The 26,946-nt window shown below is 37.4% G+C and overlaps 10 protein-coding genes across 13 annotated transcripts in view; 9 read left to right on the plus strand and 1 right to left on the minus strand.

Moving 5' to 3' along the window:
- Positions 1-6,400: 6,400 nt before the first annotated feature.
- LOC105316487 (actin cytoskeleton-regulatory complex protein pan1-like) lies at positions 6,401-13,047 on the plus strand. Of its 2 annotated transcripts, none has more exons than XM_020007203.1 (14): positions 6,401-6,560; positions 6,613-6,719; positions 6,803-6,878; positions 7,284-7,364; positions 7,427-7,512; positions 7,579-7,661; positions 7,742-9,877; positions 9,967-10,139; positions 11,400-11,659; positions 11,713-11,906; positions 11,956-12,080; positions 12,140-12,422; positions 12,501-12,608; positions 12,754-13,047. In XM_020007203.1, exons 1-14 carry the CDS (start codon positions 6,525-6,527, stop codon positions 12,942-12,944), a joined length of 3,939 nt encoding a protein of 1,312 aa, XP_019862762.1. In that variant the 5' UTR covers positions 6,401-6,524; the 3' UTR covers positions 12,945-13,047. The 2 variants fall into 2 exon arrangements, with proteins under 2 accessions (XP_019862762.1, XP_011409711.1); XM_011411409.2 differs by having other exon boundaries at positions 7,579-7,643.
- A 112-nt stretch (positions 13,048-13,159) lies between these two features.
- On the minus strand, positions 13,160-15,096 carry LOC109591485 (uncharacterized). Its single transcript, XM_020007213.1, has 6 exons — positions 14,987-15,096; positions 14,412-14,927; positions 13,825-14,361; positions 13,676-13,777; positions 13,571-13,630; positions 13,160-13,516 (listed from the first exon to the last, which is right to left on the minus strand). The coding sequence occupies exons 1-6, from the start codon at positions 15,042-15,044 to the stop codon at positions 13,299-13,301; spliced, it is 1,491 nt and encodes a 496-aa protein (XP_019862772.1). The 5' UTR covers positions 15,045-15,096; the 3' UTR covers positions 13,160-13,298.
- Positions 15,097-15,385: 289 nt separating this feature from the next.
- LOC105316488 (GTP-binding protein ryh1-like) lies at positions 15,386-17,104 on the plus strand. The gene is made up of 3 exons (XM_011411410.2): positions 15,386-15,503; positions 15,564-15,713; positions 16,366-17,104. The coding sequence occupies exons 1-3, from the start codon at positions 15,417-15,419 to the stop codon at positions 16,975-16,977; spliced, it is 849 nt and encodes a 282-aa protein (XP_011409712.2). The 5' UTR covers positions 15,386-15,416; the 3' UTR covers positions 16,978-17,104.
- On the plus strand, positions 17,077-18,292 carry LOC100633415 (ras-related protein RabC-like). Its single transcript, XM_003383512.3, has 3 exons — positions 17,077-17,150; positions 17,204-17,356; positions 17,657-18,292. Exons 1-3 carry the CDS (start codon positions 17,106-17,108, stop codon positions 18,212-18,214), a joined length of 756 nt encoding a protein of 251 aa, XP_003383560.1. The 5' UTR covers positions 17,077-17,105; the 3' UTR covers positions 18,215-18,292.
- Positions 18,293-18,297: 5 nt separating this feature from the next.
- Positions 18,298-19,947, plus strand: LOC100633540 (uncharacterized). The gene is made up of 5 exons (XM_003383513.3): positions 18,298-18,392; positions 18,439-18,547; positions 18,954-19,076; positions 19,125-19,184; positions 19,238-19,947. Exons 1-5 carry the CDS (start codon positions 18,372-18,374, stop codon positions 19,825-19,827), a joined length of 903 nt encoding a protein of 300 aa, XP_003383561.1. The 5' UTR covers positions 18,298-18,371; the 3' UTR covers positions 19,828-19,947.
- Positions 19,948-20,061: 114 nt separating this feature from the next.
- On the plus strand, positions 20,062-21,813 carry LOC100636901 (putative transporter arsB). The gene has a single exon (XM_003383539.1). The coding sequence runs from the start codon at positions 20,062-20,064 to the stop codon at positions 21,811-21,813; it is 1,752 nt and encodes a 583-aa protein (XP_003383587.1).
- Positions 21,814-21,962: 149 nt separating this feature from the next.
- Positions 21,963-22,867, plus strand: LOC100637027 (sepiapterin reductase-like). The gene has a single exon (XM_003383540.2). The coding sequence runs from the start codon at positions 22,006-22,008 to the stop codon at positions 22,780-22,782; it is 777 nt and encodes a 258-aa protein (XP_003383588.1). The 5' UTR covers positions 21,963-22,005; the 3' UTR covers positions 22,783-22,867.
- Positions 22,868-22,877: 10 nt separating this feature from the next.
- Positions 22,878-23,753, plus strand: LOC100633666 (sepiapterin reductase-like). The gene has a single exon (XM_003383514.3). It carries the CDS (start codon positions 22,922-22,924, stop codon positions 23,696-23,698), a length of 777 nt encoding a protein of 258 aa, XP_003383562.1. The 5' UTR covers positions 22,878-22,921; the 3' UTR covers positions 23,699-23,753.
- Positions 23,702-24,589, plus strand: LOC100637154 (sepiapterin reductase-like). Its single transcript, XM_003383541.3, has one exon. It carries the CDS (start codon positions 23,713-23,715, stop codon positions 24,538-24,540), a length of 828 nt encoding a protein of 275 aa, XP_003383589.2. The 5' UTR covers positions 23,702-23,712; the 3' UTR covers positions 24,541-24,589.
- The window catches only part of LOC100637281 (angio-associated migratory cell protein-like), a 5,875-nt gene continuing 3,494 nt past the window's right edge, over positions 24,566-26,946 (plus strand). Inside the window, exons 1-7 of one of the 3 annotated variants that reach the window (XM_020007222.1) lie at positions 24,566-24,747; positions 25,127-25,258; positions 25,308-25,424; positions 25,549-25,688; positions 25,808-25,952; positions 26,017-26,097; positions 26,176-26,294. In XM_020007222.1, the coding sequence (XP_019862781.1) occupies positions 24,573-24,747; positions 25,127-25,258; positions 25,308-25,424; positions 25,549-25,688; positions 25,808-25,952; positions 26,017-26,097; positions 26,176-26,294 (909 nt within the window). In that variant the 5' untranslated portion in view covers positions 24,566-24,572. The remainder of the gene's footprint in view (positions 24,748-25,126; positions 25,259-25,307; positions 25,425-25,548; positions 25,689-25,807; positions 25,953-26,016; positions 26,098-26,175; positions 26,295-26,946) is intronic. The other 2 variants (XM_020007219.1, XM_020007223.1) reach the window with 2 other exon arrangements.

The following is a 26,946-nucleotide window of genomic DNA, read 5'->3' on the forward strand; positions in this document are numbered from 1 at the left end:
CTCAACTGCAACAACATTGTTGATGTACCAAAAAATAGCTTGAATAACTTCATCGAAATACATCCATTTTTGTGGTTTGGTTAATATATCAAAAACAGTCAGACAGTGAAACATCTCTCCAAATTGATAGTTACCAATTATTGCTAGACCAGTGTAAAGAATGTTTACAAGAACTATTAGTATCAGACCCATTCCTATTCTTTTTAGCATGCTAGGAATGTACTTCCGAAAATATGATTGCCTTGAAATCAATAGCATAAATATTAAAAGAAATATATATGCTATGACCCGTGCCTTCATTTCATTACCTGCTTCACTACAACCATAATTTATCATTGACCTCATATTAATAGTATATAGGCCATAAAAAGCTCCTGATAAACCAAATATAAATACAAGTGGCAATAATCTAAGAACAGTCTTCACATCTTCTACCTCTTCCTCTGTGAATGGTCCACCATATTTATTCTTACCCAGGTCTAGTCTTGAAGGAGCCTCTTCCTCCCAGTAGGTCAGAGCACTACGATTCTCAGGATACTTGTGCTTCCTGGCATAACACAATACTCTAACTATCAGTTTGACTGGATTAACTGTATTCACTGGAATAGTATCAAGAAAATGATTGAAGAGACCATCACTGACTAGTACTGCAGCAACACAGACAATCACACTTCCTAAGCAAAATAAATACTGCAGTATGCTGGAATTGGTGCTGATGCCAATGAAGATTGATAATAAAGGTCCAACATTATGCCAGTGTATGATAGCAGTCAGTTCATCACTTGATGATCCAATGAGCTGATCAATATTGAATGGTAACAGATTAACACGTACACCCCCAACAATAACTAATAGTACATAATAAAGGGTTTTAAAAATCAACAATGGATAGCCAGTTGACATCAGTTGTAGTGACACCATTAGAAGCAAAAAGATGAGTAAAACAAATGAAGAGCATAATCCAGCAAGAACCAATCTGTGGCGACTTATTAAAAAATCTCCCAAATATCCAGCAACAACAAAAGTAAAGGAGAGTCCAGCTTCTACCTTTCTACCATTAGCTTGAAAATGATCATCCACCATTAAAAAATCCATAACTAATTCATGGCCAGTTGTCACGACAAGATCCCAAAACAAAACCAATATTGCTCCTTTTGAGTGTATCAACAGGAGACAAAAAAAAGAACAGGAGGAACATCTTTTCTTTGAAGACCTTAACAAAGGGACACTCTCAGACATTACAAAAGTAAGCACTGTCTGTCTGTAAGTGCTTTTTGAACAATATATATGTCACGCTGCTTGCTTTACAAAGTATATGGTGTAGACTTTAGAGCATACAAAATTTGAGCAATGATTAAAATGAATATAATGTATTTACACAAGTGTGCTATATAACCCAATGCTTATTCTGTTATTTTGCTTACCTTTCTAGCTTGGATTAAGTTATAATTTTTGCTGACTGGGCTTGAATGAGACTTGTATTGGCTTAGTAATTGACTTTAATGAGAAACAAATGTATCCAAATTTTAATCCGAGGCATTCTATTTTCAAAAAAGGATACTGGAAAGTTCGAATAAAAATAGATTTATTAGACTTGCTTTAAAATTTGACCAAATACCATGGGTTATGTATAGGGTATTTTGTCAAAAAAATGGCTACAAAAGAATTCCTCATTTTTATAATTTTAAAAATACATATACAAAATTGAAAAGGAGAGAATTCTTCATTTTTATAATTTATTCTGATACATGCATATACATGTTCTTATGTTCTGTATAAATTTTTTGATAACTTAGATCAAAATTAGATTTTTAAAGTTGCTCCCATGTACACTGTATATTGTCAAAATTGATAGAAGTGAATGTTAAATTTTATGATTTTTTGCTGTTGTATGATAGATAATGGTAGAGTTGCATTTTACGTGAAGATTGAATTTTGAATTTAAGTCCTTTCGTCCACTAGAATAAACATTAAGGCTGACCTACTACTGTTACCTACACAACACATAAAGCATTAATTGATAATGAGTAAAAATACACTTACTATTGCAAGTAGGCAGGGCTAAAATAATAAATAAATAAGCTCACGTGAAAACACGTGGGTTAACGAAGTTTTGTTGCTCTTTGACTTTGACTGTTTTCAGGAGTGTTCTTTGTGCTTTAGTAAGTTAAGTTTCTTTTAGTAATATTAGGTTTGATGCTAAGGAAATGCCCTGCATGGATTGTATTTGATATGAGGATAGAATGTTATCAATACCATGCATGCTCTAGATCTAGATCTAGTACTAATAACAGTTTCAGTTTCATCTTCAAATAAATGATATTATTTCCTTTATTAAGTGCATACACGACAGCTAGCGTTTAGCTACATCGACAACTCCTGCTCGCCATGTCTCTACTTCCCATTAAAGTCATTCTTTTTCTTCTTCTCTTATTTTGTCTTGTAGATGCAGGAAGAGCTATTACAATTAACAGTGATGATGAACTGGAGTTGTACTTGTGCAAAGAAAAACAGGTGTCTCATTTCACTCTCAATCAAACCAGTTTCAAGTTAAAAAAAGGCCCTGTATGTCAGCTATCACCATCTCAAGAAATAACCATTGCTCCAAGTTCAGGTATTAGTAGCAGTATCATTTATTGTGAGTATACACCCAATGTACAAAACCAGAGCCGTAGAGGAATTGCTTTTGTTGATTCCTATGTAAGCATTAGTAATGTCAACTTTGAAAATTGCGGCATGCTTTTGAAAACTATAGATAGTGATATCATGCGCCATATAAACGAATCCTCTTTTCAATATTCTATCCACCACTCTGCAGTACTTGTGTTTGTACACTGTGAAGTCAATTTGACTCATGTACAGGTTATAAATTCATTTGGTTTTGCTGTCATTGGAGCTAACATTTACAACTCTACTTTAAGCAACCTTAATATCTCTGCTCCTGAGACGAATTTCACCTTGTGGAACACAAGTGTAGGCAGTGGGATATTGCTACATTATTTTAATGATGAAGAATATGTATGTGATAACAATTCTTATTCAGCTACAATAAACAGATCATTTTTTAGCAATAACCTAGATTATGGTGAGACAACAAGTGAGCCACTCATAGCAGTAGCATATAAGAGTCCAGTTACCATGGTCAACGCTGCTGGGCTGACTGTCATTGATACTCTGCAGTGCGAGGGGGTTGGTACTAGCATTACTATTGACAACTCGGTCTTTGAATATAACTTTAAATTTGGCTGTCCATCAGGAGGTTTGCTAATTATTCAAAATAGCACTTTAAATTCAGAAGTTTTGATACAAAATTCAGTTTTTGATCTCAACGTTAATCTTTTATGTCACGGTGGAGGCCTGGCATACTACTGGCTGAATATTGAGAGTGAGTATCAAGAGCAGTCAACTTCTGTTACTCCACTGACAGTATTCAATACAACCTTTGCAAATCATACAGGCATACAGATAGGAGCACCAAATCCTATAGGAGCAAGAGCAGCAGTTTTCATAGGGATTGTACACTCAATGGACAAATTAAATATTACTATTGTCATGAAGAAATGTCATTTTGAAAATAACACCAACCCGTCAAGAGGTAATGCTCTATACTCAGTCATGTACAGTAAAAGGAGCCTGGCTTCAATTCTACTGATAGACACTGTCGCTGAGGGTAATTCACAATATGCAAAACATTACCGCTCTAACTCATATTCTGGGACACTATACTTCCACGGTATTGATGTATTTGTTAGAGGCCAGTCAAATTTTAATAACAACTATGGCTCTGTTCTGGTTGGACTTGACTCCAGCATAATGATATCAGGAGAAGCAAATTTTACTAACAATACTGGCATTATTGGTCCAGCGATACAACTGCAAGGAAATGGCTACTTAATTTTTGAAAACTCTAAGATAAATTTCACTAACAATCATGCACAGTCTGAAGGAGGTGCCATTTATATTCAGTCATCTCTTCCCACCAGATTCAGATGTGTCATTTCCATTGACAATAGCAGTCGCTCCTCATATATCAATTTCACTAACAATTCAGCCATTTCTTCAGGTAGCTCAATTTATATAAATACATTAGAGCCTTGCTATGCTCATTTTGCAAAACATTACTTAACAAAAGCAAAGGATGTCCTCAAATATTACTCCAATAGTTTCATAATAACTGAAAGGAACAATAACTCACGAGTAGCAATATCTACTCAGCCAAAGGAGCTCTGTGTGTGCTTCCTCCACAACTCTACATCGCAATGTAAGACCTTCATACATGAGCCTACTTATCCTGGCAGGACTGTCCAGTATGACATGTTAGCAAAGGACAGTACTAGCAGGAGTAATATATACACTCTCGTCGATGTTGACATTAATTCACGCAATTCCAGTCATTCGCTTTACTTCTTGCATGAGACCAGGCACTACATTAGAGAAAACAGGCATCCTTGTACACTTGTTAAATTCAAAGTCACCAGCAGGTGGGAGTTTAGCGAGTCACTTTATGGAGACGTTAGTTTCTCACTTCCTGGCAGCAATGTGGTAGCAACTAGCTATATAAAAGTGAAGCCATGTCCTATGGGGTTTGAGTTTGACTCTAAATCTCGTATATGTGAATGCTCTAAAGTTTTAATGACTTTCGCTGGGATAAAGGAATGTAGTATAGAGAATAGTGTGATTAAGCACCCAGTAGATAAACTGATAACTATATGGGCTGGAAAAACGCATTACTCAAATGGGAAGTTAGCAGTATCTCTGGAGTGCCCACAAGGATACTGTCACAACGAACTGAAAAATCTATGTGGAGAAGATGATACTATTTCTGTGACAAGTGAGAATTTTAACAGCAATGAAAGCTGTACGAATACTTCACATTCATTTTGTTTGTACAACAGGGCTGGTGCCCTTTGTGGTCAATGCATTGAAGGCCAAAGTGTAGTATTTGGGTCTACTGAATGCAAGCCATGCAGTAATTTATGGCTATTGACAATATTGATATATGTACTAGCAGGCCCACTATTCATTTACATGCTGTATGCTCTGAAGTTAACACTGACCACTGGCACAATCAATGGCATCATATTTTACGGCCAAATGACGAACGTCGGTATAGTTGATCTTTTAAAAATTTTTGCTTTCTATTCAAATGATGCTAGTATCGTTTCAAGCGTTGCTTTATTCTGCCTTTCTCTGACAAATGTTAGTATAGGTCTCCCACTCTGTTTATACGACGGGCTAACAGAAACTGTTAAAGCTGGCTTAAATTTACTATTTCCCCTGTATCTACTGTCAATAGTTGTTTTCCTTATTATCCTCAGTCGTTATTCTCTAAAGATATCCAATAGAATAGCAGATTCATCTGTACAAGTATTGGTCACAGTTATTCACTTCTCCTTCTCAAGATTATTAATTGGAGTTATTGATGTTTTTACACGGGCACGAGTCTTTACTGAAACAAGCAATCACACTGTTTGGTTTTTTGACGGCAATGTAGAGTATGGAAAGAAATATCATCTACTTTTGATGATCATTACAGTGCTTATTGTCTCAGCATTGCTATTACCTTATACACTAATCCTTCTCTTTGCTAGACCGCTTAGACGGACTATACTCAATCCATACACAAGACCATATCTCGAAGCAATCCATGCTCCATACAAAACTGGTCAAGAATACTTCTTTGTGTTTCAACTGATTCTTGTTTTTGTGGTGTACGTTGTGTATGCCACATATCGATCAAGCGACTTATTATATTTATATGTGATCAATGTGCCCCTTCTTGCAGTATACTTGATGCTCCACACTTATTGTAAGCCATTCAAGTCCAAAGGTGCTAATATACTGTACTGCTGGCTAATGCTTAATGTACTTTTAGTGGGAATGACGACTTGGTACTTCCTCATAAATATCCACAAAGATCTTTTTACATTAAAAGTGATAGTCTCGTCTGCCATCTTCCTTGAATTCATAACATTTGTTCTCATCATCATTTATCATTTCTTGTGGGTGACTGGCAAGATCCCATTTATTACAGGGAAGATAGAGCTGATACATGCAAAAATACAGACTAGAAATGAAGAACGGGTTTCAAGTATCAATCGCAATGATTGCAATGGCTCATTTTACCAGTCAGTCAATTACAGAGAGCCAATGATCAGCTCTATTGCATACTAACAAGAGTTCATAACACTAAGGTTGCATAAATGATTAATTCTTTTGTATTTTTAACTTCTTACTTATACTTAACTGCTGAATTTATAGTTTTTCTATTTTGAGTGGTAGTGTTTATCTTAATTGCTTGTTTACAATGTTTTAATTTGAAAGATTTTCTCAAATTTTTGCAAACCATGTGAAGCCACGTGGTGATAGGCGGGGCTAATTAAAAATTGAGGGTGTGGCATAAAATTATTACACATGGCCGCTGCTCCTCGCGCTGTTAAACGTTACTGAAACGTTTTACATATGCTGTGTCATTCTTTGTCCACTCCTGCTCCCTTTTGTACAGTCACTGAGTCTCTGGAAGAATGACCACCTGTACAACGCAGCAGCCCTGGTTTGAGGTATTTAAATATTATTCAAAATGGCGCCAATTTTATCCTTTTCATAACATAGGAAAGTTGCAGTGTGGCTGATGATGTGGATGATTTATTGGCATATTCTGATCCTACGCCAAATTTATACTCAGTTCCTAGTAATAGAGGAGGAACCGACCAAATCGAGTAAGGACACACCTCTAATAATTATTAATTAATTATATTTTTAAGCGTCTATTGTATTATGCTGTGTATTTTACTATTCATAGGTCACTCGTTCAATTAAATCTTGATCTACAGAACAGCTTGTCTGCACTGAGGGAAGAGTACGATATTGTATACCAGGTTCGTTTATACTGTATTAATCATTCACTGTTACAGTGTGTTTTATTATTGATCTAAAGTTTTGATAGAATATCTTGTACTGTATCAGGGTTCTGCCCAGAAAAAAATTAGAGGTGGTTGGAGACTATTATAGTTCCTTTTAAATTCATGTACACCATACTAGTAGACTACAATATCATACTTTATGTATGGTTATTAGTATTAATTGGATGGTTGGTCTAAGTGATGAACTGGTTGGTTCATTTGTTGAGGTGGTTGTCCCGACCACCATAGACAGAAATATGCAGTATGCATTCACATAATAATGTTATGTACTCGTCCACACATGTCATGTATATGTACAAGCATTTTATTTATATGCTCTGATTTACATTAACAAGTGTTTCTGTGTCCTCTCATTGATAGGAGAAGAATCAGCTACTGATAGATAACAAGTCCCTCCAAGAGCAATGGGAAAGATTTCAAGATGACAGATATCAGCAAAAAGTACTTACATAGCATGTAATAGGAGAAGTTCATTATCTCTCTATTTCTATCTCTTCTTTTAGGCATACATTGAGCAATTGGAAGCCGAGCTCTACGAAAAGAGAAAGGAGCTTGCTTCTCTCAAGAAAGAATCGGAACTAACCAAAGAGTAAGTGTATTCTTTTTTGTACAACCACACTACCAGTCAGTAATTACTTTACTTATTTTTTGCCAGAAATGTTAAGTTGAAGAAACTGGTGAGGAGACTCAGGCAAGAACAAAAGTACAGCAAAGTCACAAGTAAGACCAAGAGCCTTGGTAAGACTATTATTGTTATGCTTCTCTTAATTATACTGTCTTCTGATTGTACGTAAACAATTGCATTTACTTTTCTTTAGGTACTAATAGTCCTGCTAATAAGAAGAGGTATGACTGGTCTGTTGATGATGACGATAGTTTAGAATCAGCACCAAAACGAAGGACCCAAGACTCTGACACAATGTCAGTGATCGTTCTGTCACCTGAAGAAGATCCAATGGAGAGTCATTCGCCAGAGACTCCTTTTATAGACTTTGAAGTTGCTACACCTTTACCAGGCAATGGGAATCATTCATCCACTGCATCACCAATGCCTCCTGTATCTCCATTGCTGTCTGCATCAGTGATTGATAATGGGGACTCAACCATACCTACTGTGAATAATGGTCAGTTATTGGCTACAGCATCACCCATGGCATCATCTATGCCTTTGTTTAACGATACTCCAGTTGGATCACCGAGATCTTCTGTAGTCTCCGTACCAGTATCACAAGTTCCTGTACCGGTATCACAAATTTCTGTACCAATATCACCAGCTCCTGTACCAGTATCACCAGCTCCTGTACCAGTATCACCAGCTCCTATACCAGTATCACCAACTCCTGTACCAGTATCACCAGTTTCTGTACCAGTATCACCAGTTTCTGTACCAGTATCACCAGTTTCTGTACCAGTATCACCGATTCCTGTACCAGTACCACCAGCTCCTGTACCAGTATCACCAGTTTCTGTACCAGTATCACCAGCTCCTGTACCGGTATCACCAGTTTCTGTACTGGTATCACCAGCTCCTGTACCGGTATCACCAACTCCTGTACCAGTAGTCAATGAAACCTTGACGCCAGAAAAATCTCCAGTATCTTCAGTGACCAGTCTGTTATCACCCATGGATCAATCTCGGTATCCATTAGCTACTATGAGTCCATCAACTATGAGCAATGAAGAAGAAGAAGATGATGATGATGATGATTACTTTGACGATTATCAAGAAGTTTTATGCAAGATCACGTCACTTCCATTATTGCTCTCTCCATTACCTCCCTCTCCTTCTCGTTCTCCTCCTCCTTCATTACAAGCTCCTTTTCCCTCTACTTCACAAACTCCTTTACCCTCTACTTCACAAGTCCTTCTTTCTTCCTCTTCACAAATTTCTCCTTCAACTCTTAATCCTCAAACTCCTTCCATTTCTCCTTTATTGTCTTTAAATCGACGGCTCTCTTCTCCTATCACTCCCCTCCCACCCTCTCCTTGTGTAAAAGCAGCTGCTCCTAGTGGTCCTTTCTCTGCTGGTCTTCCTCCTTCTAGTTGTCGTGTGAATCTACTCAAATCATTTTCTCAAATATCAGAGTCTAGTTCTTCAGTCAGTCGGCAGTGCGTAGTAGATGAAGGTGGTGAATCTAATCACGATAAAATCATAATGACTAATAGTGATGAAGATGATGAGATGGGATGGGAGAGTAATTGTAAAGAAATGCTGTCGCTTCCTTCGTTGCTTTCGCCACTTCCATCTACTCCTCTCCCTCCTCCAGGCGTCCCTAGTTCCACTATGCAGTGCGTTAATAAACCTTTTAGTCCTTCATTTTCTGGTCAATCAGAATCACGGGTTGAGAAAGAGCCCGATCTCAGAGAAGAGGCGGAGCATGAAGATAGTGCTGATTTAGTGATTGATATTGATCCTGATATCAAGTTTGATTCCATTGAGTCCTCCTTGTCTCAGCCTCTAGACCCACTGATAGCTCCAATGACTCATAGCACTGAGAGTTTAATGGTTGATGTGGTCGCTGTGGGATATACAAACTTACCCAATGATTCTCCTTCTTTATCTGAGACCAATACACGCCATCATTCTGACTCCGAGCTATCTTCTACTAAAGAGGAGATCATGAAAGATGTACACAGTAAAAAAGAGAAGGAGACAGTTCCAGATAATGCTACTGGCCAGTGTATTAGTACGGCTGATGACCTCCTGTCTCCTACCATCCAAAAAGCTCCACCTCTCCCATTTCCTCCTCCTCCTCAATCTTTTCTCTCTCCTGCCCAGCCATTGCCAGTGTATTCACAGTCACAGTTAGAGTTACCTGATTACATGAAGTGCTCTCATCCACTCCCTCACTGGCTGATATACTCCATGAAGCAAGTCCAGGATAAGAAAGAGGAGATGCTGTATACTGCTTCTGGTGGAAGTGCAAAAAAATGTGTCCTCTTTCACTCTGATCGTAAGTTTTAGACTATTGTATTTCTGATATATTTTATTATTGTACTATTTCTCTTTCTCTCTCTCTCTCTCTCTCTTTGTTTTATGTAGCTACAAAGCCAATCAAGAAAGCAAAGAAGAAAAAGATTTGGAACTTTGTGTACGAGTCTCTCACAATGCTAATGAATGGATCGTTGCATCTCTCAACTGTCGTGCTTATGCTAACAAATAAGAAATCTGTAGCATCATGTCACTATAAAGCTGTTGTAATAGGGATAATAAAGGTACGTGTATTGTTAATAATAATGATGCTAACGAAAATTGTGACCTTTTTTAAAGTTTAGCTCTGAAATCACAAAGTTTTAGTTACTGATTTTCACTTTAATTTTTGAGTTATGGCCATTTTAAAAAATGTGCTTATTAAAAAAATACCCTATACTATATAGCCCATGGTTTTTTCTGAAAAATGCTCTGAAATTACCCCCAATTTTTTATTACATTTTCTTATACATATTGATGTACTTATGCTATGTAGAAAGTTTGAGCTGATTCTGACTTAAATTTTTCAAGTTATGGCCATTTTAAAAATATGCCGATTTCTGAAAATTTCCCTGTACTATAGCCCATGGTTTTTTCTGAAAAATGGCTCCGAAATCACCCCCACTTTTTATTACATTTTCTGATACATATTGATGTCCATATGCTGCGTAGAAAGTTTGAGCTGATTCCGGCTTAAATTTTTCGAGTTATGGCCATTTAAAAAAATTATGCCGATTTCTGAAAAATACCCTGTACTATAGCCCATGGTTTTTCCTGAAAAATGGCTCCGAAATCACCCCCACTTTTTATTACATTTTCTGATACATATTGATGTCCATATGCTGCGTAGAAAGTTTGAGCTGATTCCGGCTTAAATTTTTTGAGTTATGGCCATTTAAAAAAATTATGCCGATTTCTGAAAAATACCCTGTACTATAGCCCATGGTTTTTTCTGAAAAATGGCTCCGAAATCACCCCCACTTTTTATTACATTTTCTGATACATATTGATGTCCATATGCTGCGTAGAAAGTTTGAGCTGATTCCGGCTTAAATTTTTCGAGTTATGGCCATTTAAAAAAATTATGCCGATTTCTGAAAAATACCCTGTACTATAGCCCATGGTTTTTCCTGAAAAATGGCTCCGAAATCACCCCCACTTTTTATTACATTTTCTGATACATATTGATGTCCATATGCTGCGTAGAAAGTTTGAGCTGATTCCGGCTTAAATTTTTTGAGTTATGGCCATTTAAAAAAATTATGCCGATTTCTGAAAAATACCCTGTACTATAGCCCATGGTTTTTTCTGAAAAATGGCTCCAAAATCACCCCCACTTTTTATTACATTTTCTTATATATATTGATGTACTTATGCTATGTAGAAAGTTTGAGCCGATTCTGACTTAAATTTTTCAAGTTATGGTCATTTTACATATGCATGTACATGCATGGGCATGCACATTTGACTCTATACAGTTGCTTGACCTACTTCTCTTTCTTTAGTTTCTCAGGCAAGGCTATCACCCATTATACGCTGCTTGGAGGGGCCTTTCTCTGGAGAAAATAGGACAGATAAGAAAAGGGATCCTTGACCCACTCAACTCCCACTACCCTCCTCCACTCCTCCCACTAGAGACGCTGATAATAGCACTAGTCATTAACATACAGTCCATTCACCCTCAACTCATAACCGAGCTTATGAATCAGCTCTACGATGAGATATTCTCAACCAGTTTGACCTTCCACAACGCTTGTGCCATGTGGTAAGACTAATACTACAATTTTATTATATATTTCATGTATTTTTTTTCTTTAGTCGCATATACACTGCCCTTGGTAGATTGCTGTCTGGTTTGGATCAGATACAAGGCCTTGTTTGTGAGCTGATTCTCCAATCAAAGCAGCTAGGACTAGTTGAATCGGTTGCTAGTGTCTGGCCTTATTCTCTATCTCGTGCTACAGGGAGCACATCACCTCCGCTGTTTGTTAATAACAGGCTACAATCACAAGGTCGGTATAAAAAATGACAACATTTCATTGATCATGTATTTATTTGTAGGACTGGAGTATCAGCCACTGAGCTTCACTTTGGAGGCTCTGGCAGGCGAGGGTTTATTTAAGAAAGATAAATCGACTGTCACTGCAATGAAGAACATATCAGCATTCTGCAAATGGCAGCAAAATGTGAATAAAAATATTTACTTAGTATAAAAAATATAAATTTTAATTCTTGTTGTTTGTAGTTGTCATCAATGATTAGAGACTCCCTGACCGAGTGCTTGATTGATATGCTCAAAAACAGTTCCTCTATATCAATAAAAGTGGCCCCAGACTCTAAGCCATACCCGAGCAGACATGCCTGCACTATTGTCCTGGCACTGAGGCTCCTCTCCAAAGTCAGAGGATGGAAGGAGTGGACCAATGATGTACTGATTAGGCACTATACCTGGCCAATATTGCAGCAGTGGAACAAGGAGCCAGAAAGCGTGAGGGAAGCCACTGTTGTCTGCCTTATTAGACTATTAGGTTAGCTTTATTATTATAATTATACATTAGAAGAACATTGGCTACTATTTAAATTTTAATTTATTGTTTCGTTTTTAGGATTTGTTGGCCAAGAAGGGCTTGATAATTCAAACTCGCCATCAATTAATCAATTGCAAAAGGTTTTACTTTCAATACTAAAGAAAAGGTTCGAGACAGCCAAAAAAGGTATCGGCGTCCCACAAAGCATGCTGCTCACTTGCTCAGTGAAATATTAAAAGCATGCTTTATGTACAGTGGTCATGTGCATGTATTGCCTGTGCTCTATCTTTAACATGTTTTACCTCTTCTTTTTCCCCTTCTCTCCCCTCAGCTACTTTAGCTGTTCAAATTGCAGCTGTTGATTCACTAATAGAGCTCTGTCCTCCGACTCATTCTAATTACCCGATGGTCCACCCTGTTCTATTCCAGTGGATCCAATCGTTAAAAGAATCAAGTGCTACTGCATCAATTGCCTCTGAGTACAGTGGGAAATGCAAATTAAAGCACCACAAATCATATTAGCTTTACTCTTTGTCTGTTATGTCTGTTTAATGTGTAATTTATTTCATGATTTTCTTATAAGTTATTTCTTACTGGTGGAGCAGTTCTGCTTGCCTGGTATGTATATGTTTTATGTCAGGGCTTGGTGGGGGCAGAGCCCCTTCAATTAATGGTTTACGTGTTCTACAATGAGACAAACAAGTCTCATATAGGCTTGTGTAGTGTTAAAGTGTAAGTACAATGGTTTCAATGGTGTTTCATCTTCACTATTCTAATTTCTAACACTATCAATACAATGTATGAACTAAATTTTTACTCTTAATACAACTAAGTCTGAAAGTACTTCAAGTCTTGCTTGGACTTGAATAGGAGGGTTTATGCTTTCAGTTGAAAAGCTTCCTGCATCTCGTAAATATTTTCCGTGTTTTCTTGAGAAACTGTGCTTAGATCTATACCAATTGAGTTCCTTCTCTTCCTTGATGATACAATACAGCCAAAGACAATAGCCAATATGACCAAAAATGCTATTATGCTGCATGTTATGCACATTATTGACACAACAGCTACTGCCACTCCTGATTTGCCAGCGTGATCTGTGGAAAATGTAAGCAGCAGATAGTCTACATAATGTATGCATTATTACATACTATTGTCTGGGGGTATGTTAGTAGAAGGAATTGTGGGCTTTGTAGAATGGCTTGAAATTACTAACAAGAGGAAACTACATCCCATGTATTATTACTATTACTTACAATTTTCTGAAGAAAATAACAAATTGCGTGTAGACATTGTGAAGTAGCTTTCAATTGAAGTCAAATGAATTTTTGATGAAGCATAGATTGACCTAGAGGGGCCTGAACACAGCTAAATCAATGCATCCATAGTCTATGCACAGTCTTACTTATTTGAGCACTTATTTCAACAGTAACTAGTGGGAAATCATTTTCATACATATGAAATATTTTATTTTCAATGGTTGAAGGAGCATATTTAGCTTGAATCATCAGATTGGCTGGTCCACTTGTTTTCTGTTCATACAATTCTATTTGGCTCTTTTCTGGAATTTGAATGCCAAATAAGTCTCCTTTGTTAAACTCTAATGGGTTTTGAGGAATATGCTCATACAGATTGTTACCAATGCTTCTTATGGCGTTCGGCTTTAACAAACTAGAACCTTTTTTGACGTACATTGACCTACTGAGCTTTTTCCATATTTGCAATTCTGGTAGCTTTGTATTTACTAGCCAATTAGGGTCTTGACTAAGATCATAGGTAGCTCCAAAGATCCATTTAGTAACTGACCCACTGCAAGAAAACTTGATCTCTGGATAAATGTATTGCCTCATTTCTTGTATGACTTCTGAATGATGAATTTTAAGAGCATTCTCAATGACATCAGTGGGCTTGATCGAATTAAGACTTTTAACACAGTAATCATCTATAATGAGGAGTGAAATATTATCATTACATAATATTAAATGCCTTTACCTGTAACTGGATAAACTAAAATAAAATGCTTAGTTTTAATGCAATGATCATCATCAGTGCAACCAAGAACTTTACTATTAAAAGTATATCGGTTGTTGGATATAGCAAAGATCCTGACTGTGCTGTTCTTTCTGTCTGGCTGTGATACAGCTAACAGATCTCCCCTCATTACTGGTATAGGAGGATTAAATGGATATGCAAAGACTCCACTAGTACTGACATTAGTGGTGGAATAGTAGATAACTCTCTCACTCACAACATCATATTGTAAGCTAGATCTTTTTCTTGATCGCAAAATTTGGACTTTAGGAAAAAGCTGAAATGTGAGGCTTGATCTTACATCAATACCCAGGATAAGATGAGTTATTCTGGTGTACGAGCAATTGAATCTGTACTCTTGTAGGATTATGGTCTCTTCTCTTAAGATATAGCCTTCAGACTCACTCCCAATATGCTCAGCTCTGTACTTCACTAATGATAAGTCCATGAACCTCTCTGTGCACTGTTGTGCTGAGCCTACATTAATAAATGCAAGTGTAATAGTATGCAAATGTAATAGTAACAGTTTAACATACATTTAGAGGACTGAAGTACCAATAGGAGAAGACAAAACATGTTGGTGATAGCATTCATTGTGACTAAGGAAATATTGAAAGTTCCTGCAGGCAACTATGTTTTATACCGAGGTAATGGACTGTCTATCAGTGATTTTATACTGTTCTTAGAGCAGCCCGTGAGAAGCTCATGCAGCACCAATTAACACAAATCAGCACAGATCATGCAAGTCATAAGATAGTCTGGCGCAGCCAGACTATCTTATGAAAAGGGGTCTGGCTGCGCCAGACTATCATAAGATATGGTAGAAAATTGATTTAAATAGATCAACCTAATATTTTTCAAGTATGATTGCTATCTATATAAAGTCAACCTGAAACAAGAAGGATACTGACCCTGGCTGCATGTGTTGTATTATTTTAATATGCATTAGTTAATAAAACCACAAAAATGCAGCATTTGAGGGGCAGAGTTAGGGGGCAGAGTCTACCAAATATGGCGTTGCAGAGATCTATAAAAAATAAACACAGAATAAACGTGAGTTTAATACCTTGTTGCTACCTTGTAAATAGACTTTTTTCCTTTTGTATGCAATAGGTAGTTTTTATTGGTGATAAAGACGTTGGAAAGACCTCTTTATTTGAACTATTCCGGAGCCATAAAGTTTGTGAAATGACACAAAGCACCGTTGGTCTTAATGTTCAGATTATAAACATGGTACCAAGACAAAGGAATGTTACAGTCGAGGTAAACATTGAAACTAAGCTACACTGGCTAATTATACATGCAATGAATCATGGCTAAAGTGTCCCACATGGTGCATACATCCATTTTATACAGAATGATAGTTAACCTACATCAGGGTTTCCCACAAAGCATGCTAAGTGAGCTAAGCAGTATGATTCAGCACTACAATACAATACATGGCAGTTGGAGCAAATTTAAAAGTTCATAAAAAATCCAAACTTGATCCGAATCAGCTCAAACTTTCTACACAACGTAAGAACATGCGTGTGTATTAGAAAAATTATTAAAATGGTGATTTCTCTCCTAGTCATTTTTGGCAAAATTTGGCCTGATTTTGGAGCAACTTAAAAAATTAATAAAAAATCCAAATTTGTCCAGAATCAGCTCAAACTTTCTAATTAAAAGAATGTGTACTGTACAAGTATCAGAAAAAATTATTAAAAATAGAGAATTATTTCTTAACAATTTTTAATGGAATTTGGCCATGAATGACTGACTGTACAGGGTTAGTTAGCACTATACCAAAATTCTTTGGGAAACCCTGACCTGCATACATAAAATAATTACACCACCCATCCACTTATGAAACAGAAAATTATGAACCCAACTGCAATGGCCTAATCTCTGTAATAATATTTTTTCATATTTTTAGTTGATTATTCATGACACTGCCGGTGAAGAGAGATTCAAATCAATTATGCAATCTTATTTCAGAGATGCAGATATTGCCTTGCTCGTGTACGATATTACTGATGGTAATTCATTCCAGAATGTCAGAAACGAATGGAAAAAAGACGTCATAGAAGGTAGCAACAACGAAGACATATGTATGATATTAGTCGGCAATAAAACTGATAAGGGAGACCAAAGAATCGTTGAATCGTGTGATGTAGCGACATATGCTCGAGCAAACCGTATGCGTTTCATTGAGGTGTCTGCTATGAATCCAGATGATTACGATCTTTTATACGGAGAGATTTTAAGAGCTGTTGAGGAAGTACTTGATAAAGGAGGATCTTTTGTGTATAGAAATATACAACCAGGTGCCAATATACGGTTGCATGAACCTCAACCTCAGGCAGGACATCAACAGCAAGAACCTCAGGAAGGACGTCAACAGCAAGAACCTCAGGAAGGACGTCAACAGCAAGAACCTCAGGAAGGACGTCAACAGCAAGAACCTCAGGAAGGACGTCAACAGCAAGAACCTCAGGAAGGACGTCAGCAGCAAGAACCTCAGGCTAAGAGTCGGTGTAGTTGTTGATATGTAATGGAGCGAATCATTTTAATACTACTTTATAGATTATTTACTGTGTGTTTATTATTATTTTTTATTTTTTGTATTTTTTATTTTTATATTTTTATTATGTGGGAGTGGCTCAACGAAAAGATATGGCTACCAGGTCTACTTCTAGAGACACAGGAAATAAGATCAAAGTAATTTAATTCTCTGTTCGAGCCACCGTGCTAACTGAAGCTCTTTTGAACAGGTGATCCTGGTAGGTGAAAGTGGTGTTGGGAAAACATCGATATACAAGCTCTACGAGTATGGAACAGTTTCGGAGGTTGCCTGGCCACCAACACTAGGTGTATACACCAATGTGGTTAACCTGGTCGTTGGAAATACTCATCAAACAGTTGAGGTACTATTCAGGCTGGCCATGATTAAAATTGGGATTGTATCAGATGATCAATGTAGGAGGGCATTAAAGCATAAAATTTTGGAATCAGTCCCCCCACTTTTTCATGGGTTATAGGAATCAGCCTCCCCAAATTTTTAACTATGACTTTTGGGCGTAATTGGTGATATTGCATTGGCAGAATTATGTAGCTTAAACCTTAGCCAGACTACTTAAACCTTTTACATAGGATCAAGTATAGTATCAAATTGAGGGCTCAATTTTTTTAATGTTTTTAGATGCCATTAACTCTTATTTTTATAGTTGGAAATGGCTGATACAGGTGGAAGTGAGCAGTTCAGATCAATTGCAACACAATATTACAGAAATGCTGATATCGCTTTCTTAGTATATGATATAACTGATTCGAATTCAGTACAGCACATAGAAGATTGGGTAGAAGACATTAAGGAATACAGTGAAAACAATGACATAAAAATAGTATTGATTGGCAATAAGTTAGACATGGTGAAAGCACGTAAAATCAAACAAGAAGACATGTCAAGCTATGCTAAAGCAAGAGACATGTTCTTCATTGAGATGTCTGCTAAAAATGCTGATCACCGCCGATTAGTTGATGACCTCATTCGAGAAGTTGCTAGCTTTATTATGGGGCAACGAATAAGAAGCAGAAGTATTGTCACTGCTCCAAATAATCCTCCAGATAACTCTCCTCCTGTTCCTTCAAGTGATCATTCTCATAATCCTTCTGCTACTGATCTTTCTGCTTCCAAACCGGCAACTGAAATTATAAAATTACATGAAAATAATGGAGAAGATGGCAAGCAAAAAGTGGAACAAAAGAAATGCAAATTATGTTAGATAGTAGTAACACCAAGAGTACATTTTTTATGTTGTAGAATTATAATGCATTAGATCAAGAGTAGATGATTAGATCTATAGAGTGGGCGAAACTAATATAAACGGGTGACGGGCGTGGCTATTCAAAATCGCTGAGTCAGCATTCAGCACAGGAACAATGAATGGTCTTGAAGATGAAGTTAGTTTATTCATTTTGTGTGAGCTCTATGTCCTATCTTTATTAGTCAGGACTACATGAAGAGAATCAAGAACAGCCTCCGTCTTATGACACGCTCAGTGAAGCGCCGCCGCCTCCCTACTCCCCTTCATTTATAAATTCCAATAGAATATTTGGTATATTACTACTAAAACTATGAAAAGTTATTATTTGTGTGTAATTAGTTGTATAGCAGAATTAGTAGTAGCATGGGGCTGGTTGTTTGGAGTTTGTTGTATTAAAACGACACACAATGCTGTTGATGCATTGTCACTGTGTACATTATGTAGATGTACATGTACATATGTAGATTTGTAATGGGCAAAGTCACACCTGTCTATAATGTATGACGTTGGCCGAGCAAAACCAACTAAGACAAGTTGAGTCTATTTGTATTGCCTAATTTAATCAGTAAAGAAGCACTTAATTTGACTTAAGTAACTCATATAAGCCTATCTCTCATTGGCTTGACAATGATATCTCCAACTGTACCTACATTTTAACTTTCATTTATAATAATAATTCTTATGTTACCTCCTGTAGATATACCCGAAGGCCCTCCAGACTACTTCTCACTCTTTAGCTCGCGTATACAAGAGGCAAGACGAGACTCAAGCACTTGCTGCGAATTCGTCACAAAGATCATCCAGACCTTACTCATTCTTGGTAAGTGATAAATAATTACGTAATAATGATAGTCATTTTTGTTTATAGTTGGTGTTGTCATTCTATTTATTATTTTAATGTCAGTTCCATTTGCTATGCTAGGAGTTGGTAAGCTAATGCAATGCTATAGAGTCATGATATCACCATGTGTATTTGTATAGGCTCTGCTTATTATGGTCAGTGTTCTATAGAGCCACTAATCCCAATCTTCATGATAGTATTCGGCTTGTGTGGGATATTGAAAAGCACAGAAATACTCATCAAGCACCTTATCGTCTGCTTCAAATGCTCTTGTATTGCCAGGTGGAAAAGACACTCAAAACTAAAGTACCTTTTTATCGTGTGGAGGGTCCTAGATGCAGTCTTTAATCTTGTATCCCTTGCTTGGGTGATAGCTGGGAGCTACTGGATATTTCATGTGTATGGTGAACTCCAAGAGAGTGGATTTGATAAGGAATTGTGTCACCCGGTCTTGTACAAATTTGCATTTGGGATGATGATATCTTGTTATATTGTCGTTGGGCTTACCTGCTGCTGCGTGTGCGGCTGTAGCTTGTGTCAGAATCCTCCACCGCGAGAGGAAGAGGATAGGAGGAGGGGGCCAAGAAGAGAAGGGGAGAGACGTGAAGGAGAGGAGGGATCAATGGGGAATGGCCATAGCAATGGTCATAGTACTGATATTGAAATGAGAAGGTTTGGTGCTACTAATGGAGTCTATGAAGAGAGAGTTGATTCACCAGTTTCAAATTAAATTTTTTCAACCGTCTATTTTTGTCTGTCTTCCTAATCATTGGTATTCATTTCATGCACTCAATTCTTAAATCTCATCATTCTATTTTGTTTTTAATTTATGATTCATCAACAACTATAATTAAGTTAAAACACCCACGCAATAATTTTATTTATAACCTTTTATAACTAGTTTATATATAAGCCACTTCAATCTTGCAAATTGTAATATTTTGTTTTCTCCCAAGCATTCACAATGGATAATAGCAGTACTGGTAACAGCAATGCTTCAGATATTGGTTGCTCCTTTGATGCTAATCTGTACAAGCAGATCACAGGCTCCATCCTTTTTGCTATAGTTTGGCCATTTGTTGTACTTGATATGAAATGGTTTCCTCTTGGAAGGCCAGCTGCTGCTCTAGTTGGAGCTGCTTTAATGGTACTGTTTCAAGTCATCTCTCAAAATGATGTCTACGAGATTGAGGGACAGAAGGGAAACTTGCAAACCATGTTCCTCCTTGTTGGAATGATGATGCTTTCGCATTATTACGACCGCGAAGGAATTCTAAAGGTAGTGATGCTCAAAATATTTGGTCAGAACAAACCGTTTCGATCGATAATGTGGAAAGTTTGTTTGATGTCTGCTTTGCTGGCTTCTTTCATTACAAACGATGCTACCTGTCTTGTTGTTACGCCCCTCATTCTTACCGAATTCATCAAACAAAAGCGTGACACCTGGGAGCTGTTACCATTGTGTCTTAGTATAGCAACATCTGCTAACATTGGGAGTTCTGCTACAATATTTGGCAATCCACAAAATGCTTTCATTGCTTCTAAAGCTGGCGTTACATTGCTTCAGTTTTTCATAGCAGAGCTCCCAGCAGCTATATTAGGTTTGTCACTTAATATTGGGTTGATATACTTGTTTATATTTATACGCAAGAAGATCCTCAAAAGTAAAGAAGGCGAATTGCACATTACTGAACCATCCATTGATAACAGAGATACTGCAAAGCATGGTGGGCAAATATTTATCTTGGAGGAAAGGGAAGCAATTGCAAAGGGTTTTGAAGGTCCAGAGGACCCAACCACTGCCTCTATATGTAGTGGGGTTTCACTGCATAAAGAGAGAGAAGCAAATGCAGCAAGTTTTGATCAATGTGAGGAAACAGGTGGCACATCAGGGATAATGCACAAGAGCACCGGTTTGCCTGCTGGAATGGCTACAAGTTCAGAGAATGTTAGTAAAGATGAAACAACAATTAATAAAACATTTCCTGATAGCGTTACAAAAGGAAGTTCATTTCAAGATGAAGCTAATAATAACAAGGATAAGAATAAAAAGTTTCGCGCTATTCGTCAAAAAATATTTCTCGTTTGGCTAATTTTTGTGACTCTACTGATGATTGTGTTACTTGCAATACCACATTCAGTGGCTGACTTCAATCTTGGCTGCATTCCATTGGCTGCTAGCATTTTTACAATGCTGATGGACACTATTCTCAATCGCAAGTATGCATATGATGTCATGGTCAAGATCGATTGGACTGTCATTCTAATGTTCATGGGTCTCTTTGTTTGGCTCAGGGGCTTTCAAAGCACCTGCTTTCCCTATATTGTTTTCAAGCACCTAGCCCCATACATGAACCTACATACAATTGAAGGAGTGCTACTATTCTCTGTCTTTGTCATTATTGGTTCTAATATATTTAGTAATGTCCCACTGGTCATACTCATTGTTAATCGTATCTCTGGTCTCTGTGGTGATGCACCTTGTGAAGGACCATTAGGCGGGCTATTGCTGGCATGGATCTCAACCATAGCTGGCAATTTCACTCTCATTGGAAGCGTTGCTAATCTAATTGTTGCAGAGAAGGCTCGTAGTTCGGCTAACTTCCGTGTCACATTTTTGGGCTACCTTGTTTTTGGGTTTCCATCTACATTGCTCATTATCTACGTATGCCTCCCTGTTGTTTATTACATGGGACTGCTTGCTGCTAAAATTTAATTTTTTTGTTTTTAATTAGATCTATTTGCTGCCCTTAATTAGTTAATGCTGTTCAGAACAAGCTGCTTTACAAAACATTAGTTGTAATCTACTAATTAGACATTAGAAGTGCAATTGATAGCAATAACTGGGGAGGCGTAACTAAAATTAACTAATTAGCTATGATTAGACACGCTAGGCTCAGCTCGTTAAATGGCTGCTTTCTTCACGAGATCAACATATTGCATTGTAACTGGGGCCAGTGGTGGTTTAGGAAGAGAATTAGCAATCCAATTATCACGAGAATGGTCTGCTACGGACTCTACTATTGTTCTTGTCTCGCGTAATATTTCTAAACTCCAGGAAACTAAAGAAATGATAGCCAAATCAAGCCCTATCAATGTTACCATTGTCCCAGCTGACCTTGGGGATCTTGCTTGCTTGTCTGACGTATCCACAAAAATACTGGATGGATACAGCTCTGAAAAATACAACCAAGCAGCCATTTTTCACAATGCAGGTTCTGTGGGTGATATTGTTACTCCTACTGCAGATCAAACTGATCCTGCTGCCATTGCTCAGTATCTCACTGCTAACTATACTTCAATGTGGATTCTAACCACACGCTTCCTCTCTTACGTCAAAACTGGACCAAGATTTATTATGAACATGTCATCGATGGTCGCAAAGATGCCTTTTGGTGGTGGCGTTGTTTATGCATCAATTAAAGCAGCTAGGAATGTTTTTCTTGAAGCATTGGCTATTGAGCATCCAGATGTTAGGATGCTCAGTTACAGCCCTGGTTCTTGTGATACCAACATGTTTCGTACTGCCAAGAATGAGGCTGGTTTTGCTTCAACTAAAGCTTTTTTGGAAGATCTTGTTCGTAATAATCAAGTTCTCAGTGTAGCTGAATCAATCAGTAAACTAATGGATTTGATCAAGGAAGACAAGTTTAAGAATGCTGCAATTGTTGACTATTATGATTGATAGACTATTAGACTATATTAGGTATATTTTTATAATTTTATATAGTTTTTTCTGATTGAATAATGATAAATTTTGATAATTATCATTGTATTGACATTATCGATCGCGAGGAATTGGGGTGTGTCTTCGGTTTAACATCATGGCTGCTTTCTTCAACAGATCAACATATTGTATTGTAACTGGGGCCAGTGGTGGTTTAGGAAGAGAATTAGCAATCCAATTATCACGAGAATGGTCTGCTACGGGCTCTACTATTGTTCTTGTCTCGCGTAATGTTTCTAAGCTCGAGGAAACTAAAGAAATGATAGCCAAATCAAGTCCTGTCAATGTTACCATTGTCCCAGCTGACCTTGGGGATCTTGCTTGCTTATCTGACACATCCACAAAAGTACTGGCTGGATACAGCTCTGAAAAATACAACCAAGCAGCCATTTTTCACAATGCTGGTTCCCTGGGTGATATCATTACTCCTACTGCAGATCAAACTGATCCTGCTGCCATTGCTCAGTACCTCACTGCTAACTATACTTCAATGTGGATTCTAACCACACGCTTCCTCTCTTGCGTCAAAACTGGACCAAGATTCATCATGAACATGTCATCGCTTGCTGCAAAGATGCCTTTTGGTGGCGGTGTAGCTTATGCATCAATTAAAGCAGCTAGAAATGTTTTTCTTGAAGGATTGGCTATTGAGCATCCAGACGTTAGGATGCTAAGTTACAGCCCTGGTCCTTGTGATACTGACATGTTTCATGCTGTTGGGAATGAGGCTGGTTTTGCTTCAACTAAAGCTAGCTTCCAGGACCTTGTTCGTAATAATCAAGTTCTCAGTGTAGCTGAGTCAATTAGCAAACTGATGGAGTTGATCAAAGAAGACAAGTTTAAGAATGCTGCCATCATTGACTATTTTGATTGATAGACTATTCTATAATGATAATTTTATTTGGGGTGTGTCTTCCATTTAACATCAACATCATGGCTGCTTTCTTTACCAGATCAACCTATTGCATTGTAACTGGGGCCAGTGGTGGTTTAGGAAGAGAATTAGCAATCCAGTTATCACGAGAATGGTCTGCTACGGGCTCTACTATTGTTCTTGTTTCTCGTAATGTTTCAAAACTCGAGGAAACTAAAGAAATGATAGCCAAATCAAGTCCTGTCAATGTTACCATTGTCCCAGCTGACCTCGGGGATCTTGTTTGCTTATCTGACATATCCACAAAAATACTGGATGGATACAGCTCTGAAAAATACAACCAAGCAGCCATTTTTCACAATGCTGGTTCCCTGGGTGATATCACTACTCCTACTGCAGATCAAACTGATCCTGCTGCCATTGCCCAATACCTCACTGCTAACTATACTTCAATATGGATTCTAACCACACGTTTCCTCTCTTGCATCAGAACCGGACCAAGATTCATCATGAACATGTCATCAATTGTTGCAAAGATGCCTTTTGGTGGTGGCGTTGTTTACGCATCAGTAAAAGCAGCTAGGAATGTTTTTCTTGAAGGATTGGCTATTGAGCATCCAGACGTTAGGATGCTAAGTTACAGCCCTGGTCCTTGTGATACTGACATGCTTCTTGCTGTCAAGAATGAGGCTGGTTTTGCTTCAACTAAAACTGGTATGGAAGACCTTTATCGTAATAACAAAGTTCTCACTGTGGCAGAATCGATCAATAAACTAATGGATTTGATCAAGGAAGACAAGTTTAAGAATGCTGCCATGATTGACTATTTTAATCGAGTTTGATGTACTATTTTGATTGATTTATCGATGATTTGATGCATTATTGTAGTAGTGACAATGATTTTATGATTATACAAAGGCGTGGCTGCTGCGGTGCTGCCACACGTGCAAAGCGAAGTATGGATGATGAGGAAAATGATCAAGAACTTTGTGAAGATGACGTTGTGGAAATCATCTCTTTAAGTGAAGGAGAAGAGCAACCCATTGAAGGTAAAAGAAACCTAAAAGACTTACTGTGCCATTTTTAAAATGATTTATATACATGTGTAGATCCAGGGGCGTAGCTGAGGTAGGGCCTGAGGGGGCCTGGGCCCTACCATCAAAGTGGCCTTATAATTATATTCATTGAAATTATAACCCAAAAGATTATATTCATTGTTCTTACAATAACAAAAGGGGGTGGCTGATAACCACAGCTCTTTTTAAAGCTATATACAATGATAATTTCACTCTGATTTTGCTCAGCTTGCAGGAAAATGCTTCCATTTTGCTACGTAAAAGGGGTGTGGTCAAAATCGCGGCGCGCTTCGCGCGCCATTTTGTCTCCTTGCCCTACCATCACCCAAGGTCCAGCTACGCCCCTGTGTAGATCTAGAGGCTGATTTAGATGGAGTAGAACTTTCTCATGACAAAGATGGCTCGGATGATGAGTACAGTATGGGTGTAATGGTAATACAGCCATTACGCGATGACTCCATTACCTGTTTAAATGAACACAGAGGTAGAACTATAAAATTGGAGGATTTATATTGTAGAAAATAATACCTTAGGTCCAGTATTTGCCATCGATGTTAATTCCAATGCAAGTTTGGTAGCATCTGGTAGTCAAGATGATAGAGCACTCGTCTGGAGCACAAGCGATAAGAATGTGGTTTTTGAATGCAATGGTAAAGGCACTGTGTACTGATATATTATATTACTAATTGAACTTTGTCTTATTACCCTTTTACTAGAGCTCTTCAAGTAATGTATGCATTTTACATATAATTTTCTTTTGTTTATTTTTTAAAGGTCATACGGAGTCAGTTACTTGTGTCTGTTTCAGTCACGACGACAAGTATCTAGCGACGTCAGATCTAGCAGGCCTTGTACAGGTCTGGCAATGCAGTAATGAGAAGTGTGTGTGGAGATTTGACGCATCAAATGTAGAAGTAGGTTAAGCAAATAAATTGAAATAATGCCTACATGTATTAAAGAAGAAAGATTATAATTATTACCTAATGATATTATATTATAAAATGATATTACATTGCACATTTTTATTTTTTAGTGGTTGATGTGGCATACTGGTGCCCATGTGTTGTTAGCTGGTACTACTGATGGGGATGGTTGGATATGGAGGATACCCTCAGGTGATTGCAAGACCATACCATCGCACGGCTCTGGGAATATGGCTGCTGTACTAATGCCAAATGGTAAGACAGTGATTTGTAGTGTATAAAATGGCTGCCTTATGTGTATTGTACACTGTGACCTTAGGGAAATCCTCTTGCTTTGGTTATTCTGATGGCTCTGTTAAGTTATGGGATCTTAAAACAGTCTCACTAGTGTCTTCTTATAGTAAGCCACACAATCAGTGTCATACTTGTCATTATAATAATGTGAATAAATAGCTTAATACTATTTTTCTGTTTGTAGATCCTTCACCCAATCAAATCTCTCCTGTCACATGTCTTTCAGTTCATCCTGATGCTAGTGTACTAGTTTCTGGTCATATTGACGGAACGGCAAGACTCTTCAATGCTAGCAATATGAAAGTATTACTAAAGATGATAATTGATTACTAATGATGCTTTTTCAATATTTGAGAAATGCCGGTTTTTTCCGAAAAATGGCTCCAAAATCACTCCCAATTTTTATTACATTTTCTGATGCATATTGATGTCCTTATGCTCTGTAGAAAGTTTGAGCTTATTTTGACTTGAATTTTTCGAGTTATGGCCATTTTAAAAAATATGCCGGTTTCTGAAAATTTCCCTGTACTATAGCCCATGGTTTTTTCCAAAAATTGGCTCCAAAATCACCTCCAATTTTTATCACATTTTCTGATTCATATTGATGTCCTTATGCTATGTAGAAAGCTTGAGCTGATTCCGACTTAAAATTTTCAAGTTATGGCCATTTTAAAAATTGGCCAAAATCTGAAAAATACCCTGTACTATAGCCCATGGTTTTTTCTGAAAAATGGCTCCGAAATCACCCCCAATTTTTATTACATTTTCTGATACATATTGATGCCCTCATGTTCTGTAGAAAGTTTGAGTTGATTCTCGCTTAAAATTTTCAAGTTATGGCCTTTTAAAAAACTAGGTGAATGTAAACATTGATTGAAATTTTTTGACTAAGATTAATCAATCTAGCTCTTAGTTTATATTTTCTCTTTTTTATTAATTTTTTATTTTTCATTTA

This window comes from Amphimedon queenslandica, unplaced genomic scaffold (assembly GCF_000090795.2).
Source record: "Amphimedon queenslandica unplaced genomic scaffold, v1.1 AMPQUscaffold_13509, whole genome shotgun sequence".
Lineage (NCBI taxonomy): Eukaryota > Metazoa > Porifera > Demospongiae > Haplosclerida > Niphatidae > Amphimedon > Amphimedon queenslandica.

Excerpts from the sequence above, each read along its gene's own strand:
- LOC100633415 (XM_003383512.3), top strand. The coding sequence starts at position 17,106 with ATGGCTACCAGGTCTACTTCTAGAGACACAGGAAATAAGATCAAA. Across the intron at positions 17,151-17,203 it reads ACACAGGAAATAAGATCAAA|GTGATCCTGGTAGGTGAAAG; the intron begins GTAATTTAATTC and ends TCTTTTGAACAG. Across the intron at positions 17,357-17,656 it reads ATACTCATCAAACAGTTGAG|TTGGAAATGGCTGATACAGG; the intron begins GTACTATTCAGG and ends TTATTTTTATAG.
- LOC100636901 (XM_003383539.1), top strand. The coding sequence starts at position 20,062 with ATGGATAATAGCAGTACTGGTAACAGCAATGCTTCAGATATTGGTTGC.
- LOC100633540 (XM_003383513.3), top strand. The coding sequence starts at position 18,372 with ATGAATGGTCTTGAAGATGAA. Across the intron at positions 18,393-18,438 it reads TGAATGGTCTTGAAGATGAA|TCAGGACTACATGAAGAGAA; the intron begins GTTAGTTTATTC and ends TATCTTTATTAG. Across the intron at positions 19,077-19,124 it reads CCAGACCTTACTCATTCTTG|TTGGTGTTGTCATTCTATTT; the intron begins GTAAGTGATAAA and ends TTTTGTTTATAG.
- LOC100637027 (XM_003383540.2), top strand. The coding sequence starts at position 22,006 with ATGGCTGCTTTCTTCACGAGATCAACATATTGCATTGTAACTGGGGCC.
- LOC100633666 (XM_003383514.3), top strand. The coding sequence starts at position 22,922 with ATGGCTGCTTTCTTCAACAGATCAACATATTGTATTGTAACTGGGGCC.
- LOC105316488 (XM_011411410.2), top strand. The coding sequence starts at position 15,417 with ATGCAGCATTTGAGGGGCAGAGTTAGGGGGCAGAGTCTACCAAATATG. Across the intron at positions 15,504-15,563 it reads AAAATAAACACAGAATAAAC|GTAGTTTTTATTGGTGATAA; the intron begins GTGAGTTTAATA and ends TGTATGCAATAG. Across the intron at positions 15,714-16,365 it reads AAAGGAATGTTACAGTCGAG|TTGATTATTCATGACACTGC; the intron begins GTAAACATTGAA and ends TCATATTTTTAG.
- LOC105316487 (XM_020007203.1), top strand. The coding sequence starts at position 6,525 with ATGACCACCTGTACAACGCAGCAGCCCTGGTTTGAG. Across the intron at positions 7,365-7,426 it reads ATGACAGATATCAGCAAAAA|GCATACATTGAGCAATTGGA; the intron begins GTACTTACATAG and ends CTCTTCTTTTAG. Across the intron at positions 10,140-11,399 it reads TTGTAATAGGGATAATAAAG|TTTCTCAGGCAAGGCTATCA; the intron begins GTACGTGTATTG and ends CTCTTTCTTTAG.
- LOC100637154 (XM_003383541.3), top strand. The coding sequence starts at position 23,713 with ATGATAATTTTATTTGGGGTGTGTCTTCCATTTAACATCAACATCATG.
- LOC109591485 (XM_020007213.1), bottom strand. The coding sequence starts at position 15,044 with ATGAATGCTATCACCAACATGTTTTGTCTTCTCCTATTGGTACTTCAG. Across the intron at positions 14,928-14,986 it reads GGTACTTCAGTCCTCTAAAT|GCTCAGCACAACAGTGCACA; the intron begins GTATGTTAAACT and ends TTATTAATGTAG. Across the intron at positions 13,517-13,570 it reads TAACATACCCCCAGACAATA|ATCACGCTGGCAAATCAGGA; the intron begins GTATGTAATAAT and ends CATTTTCCACAG.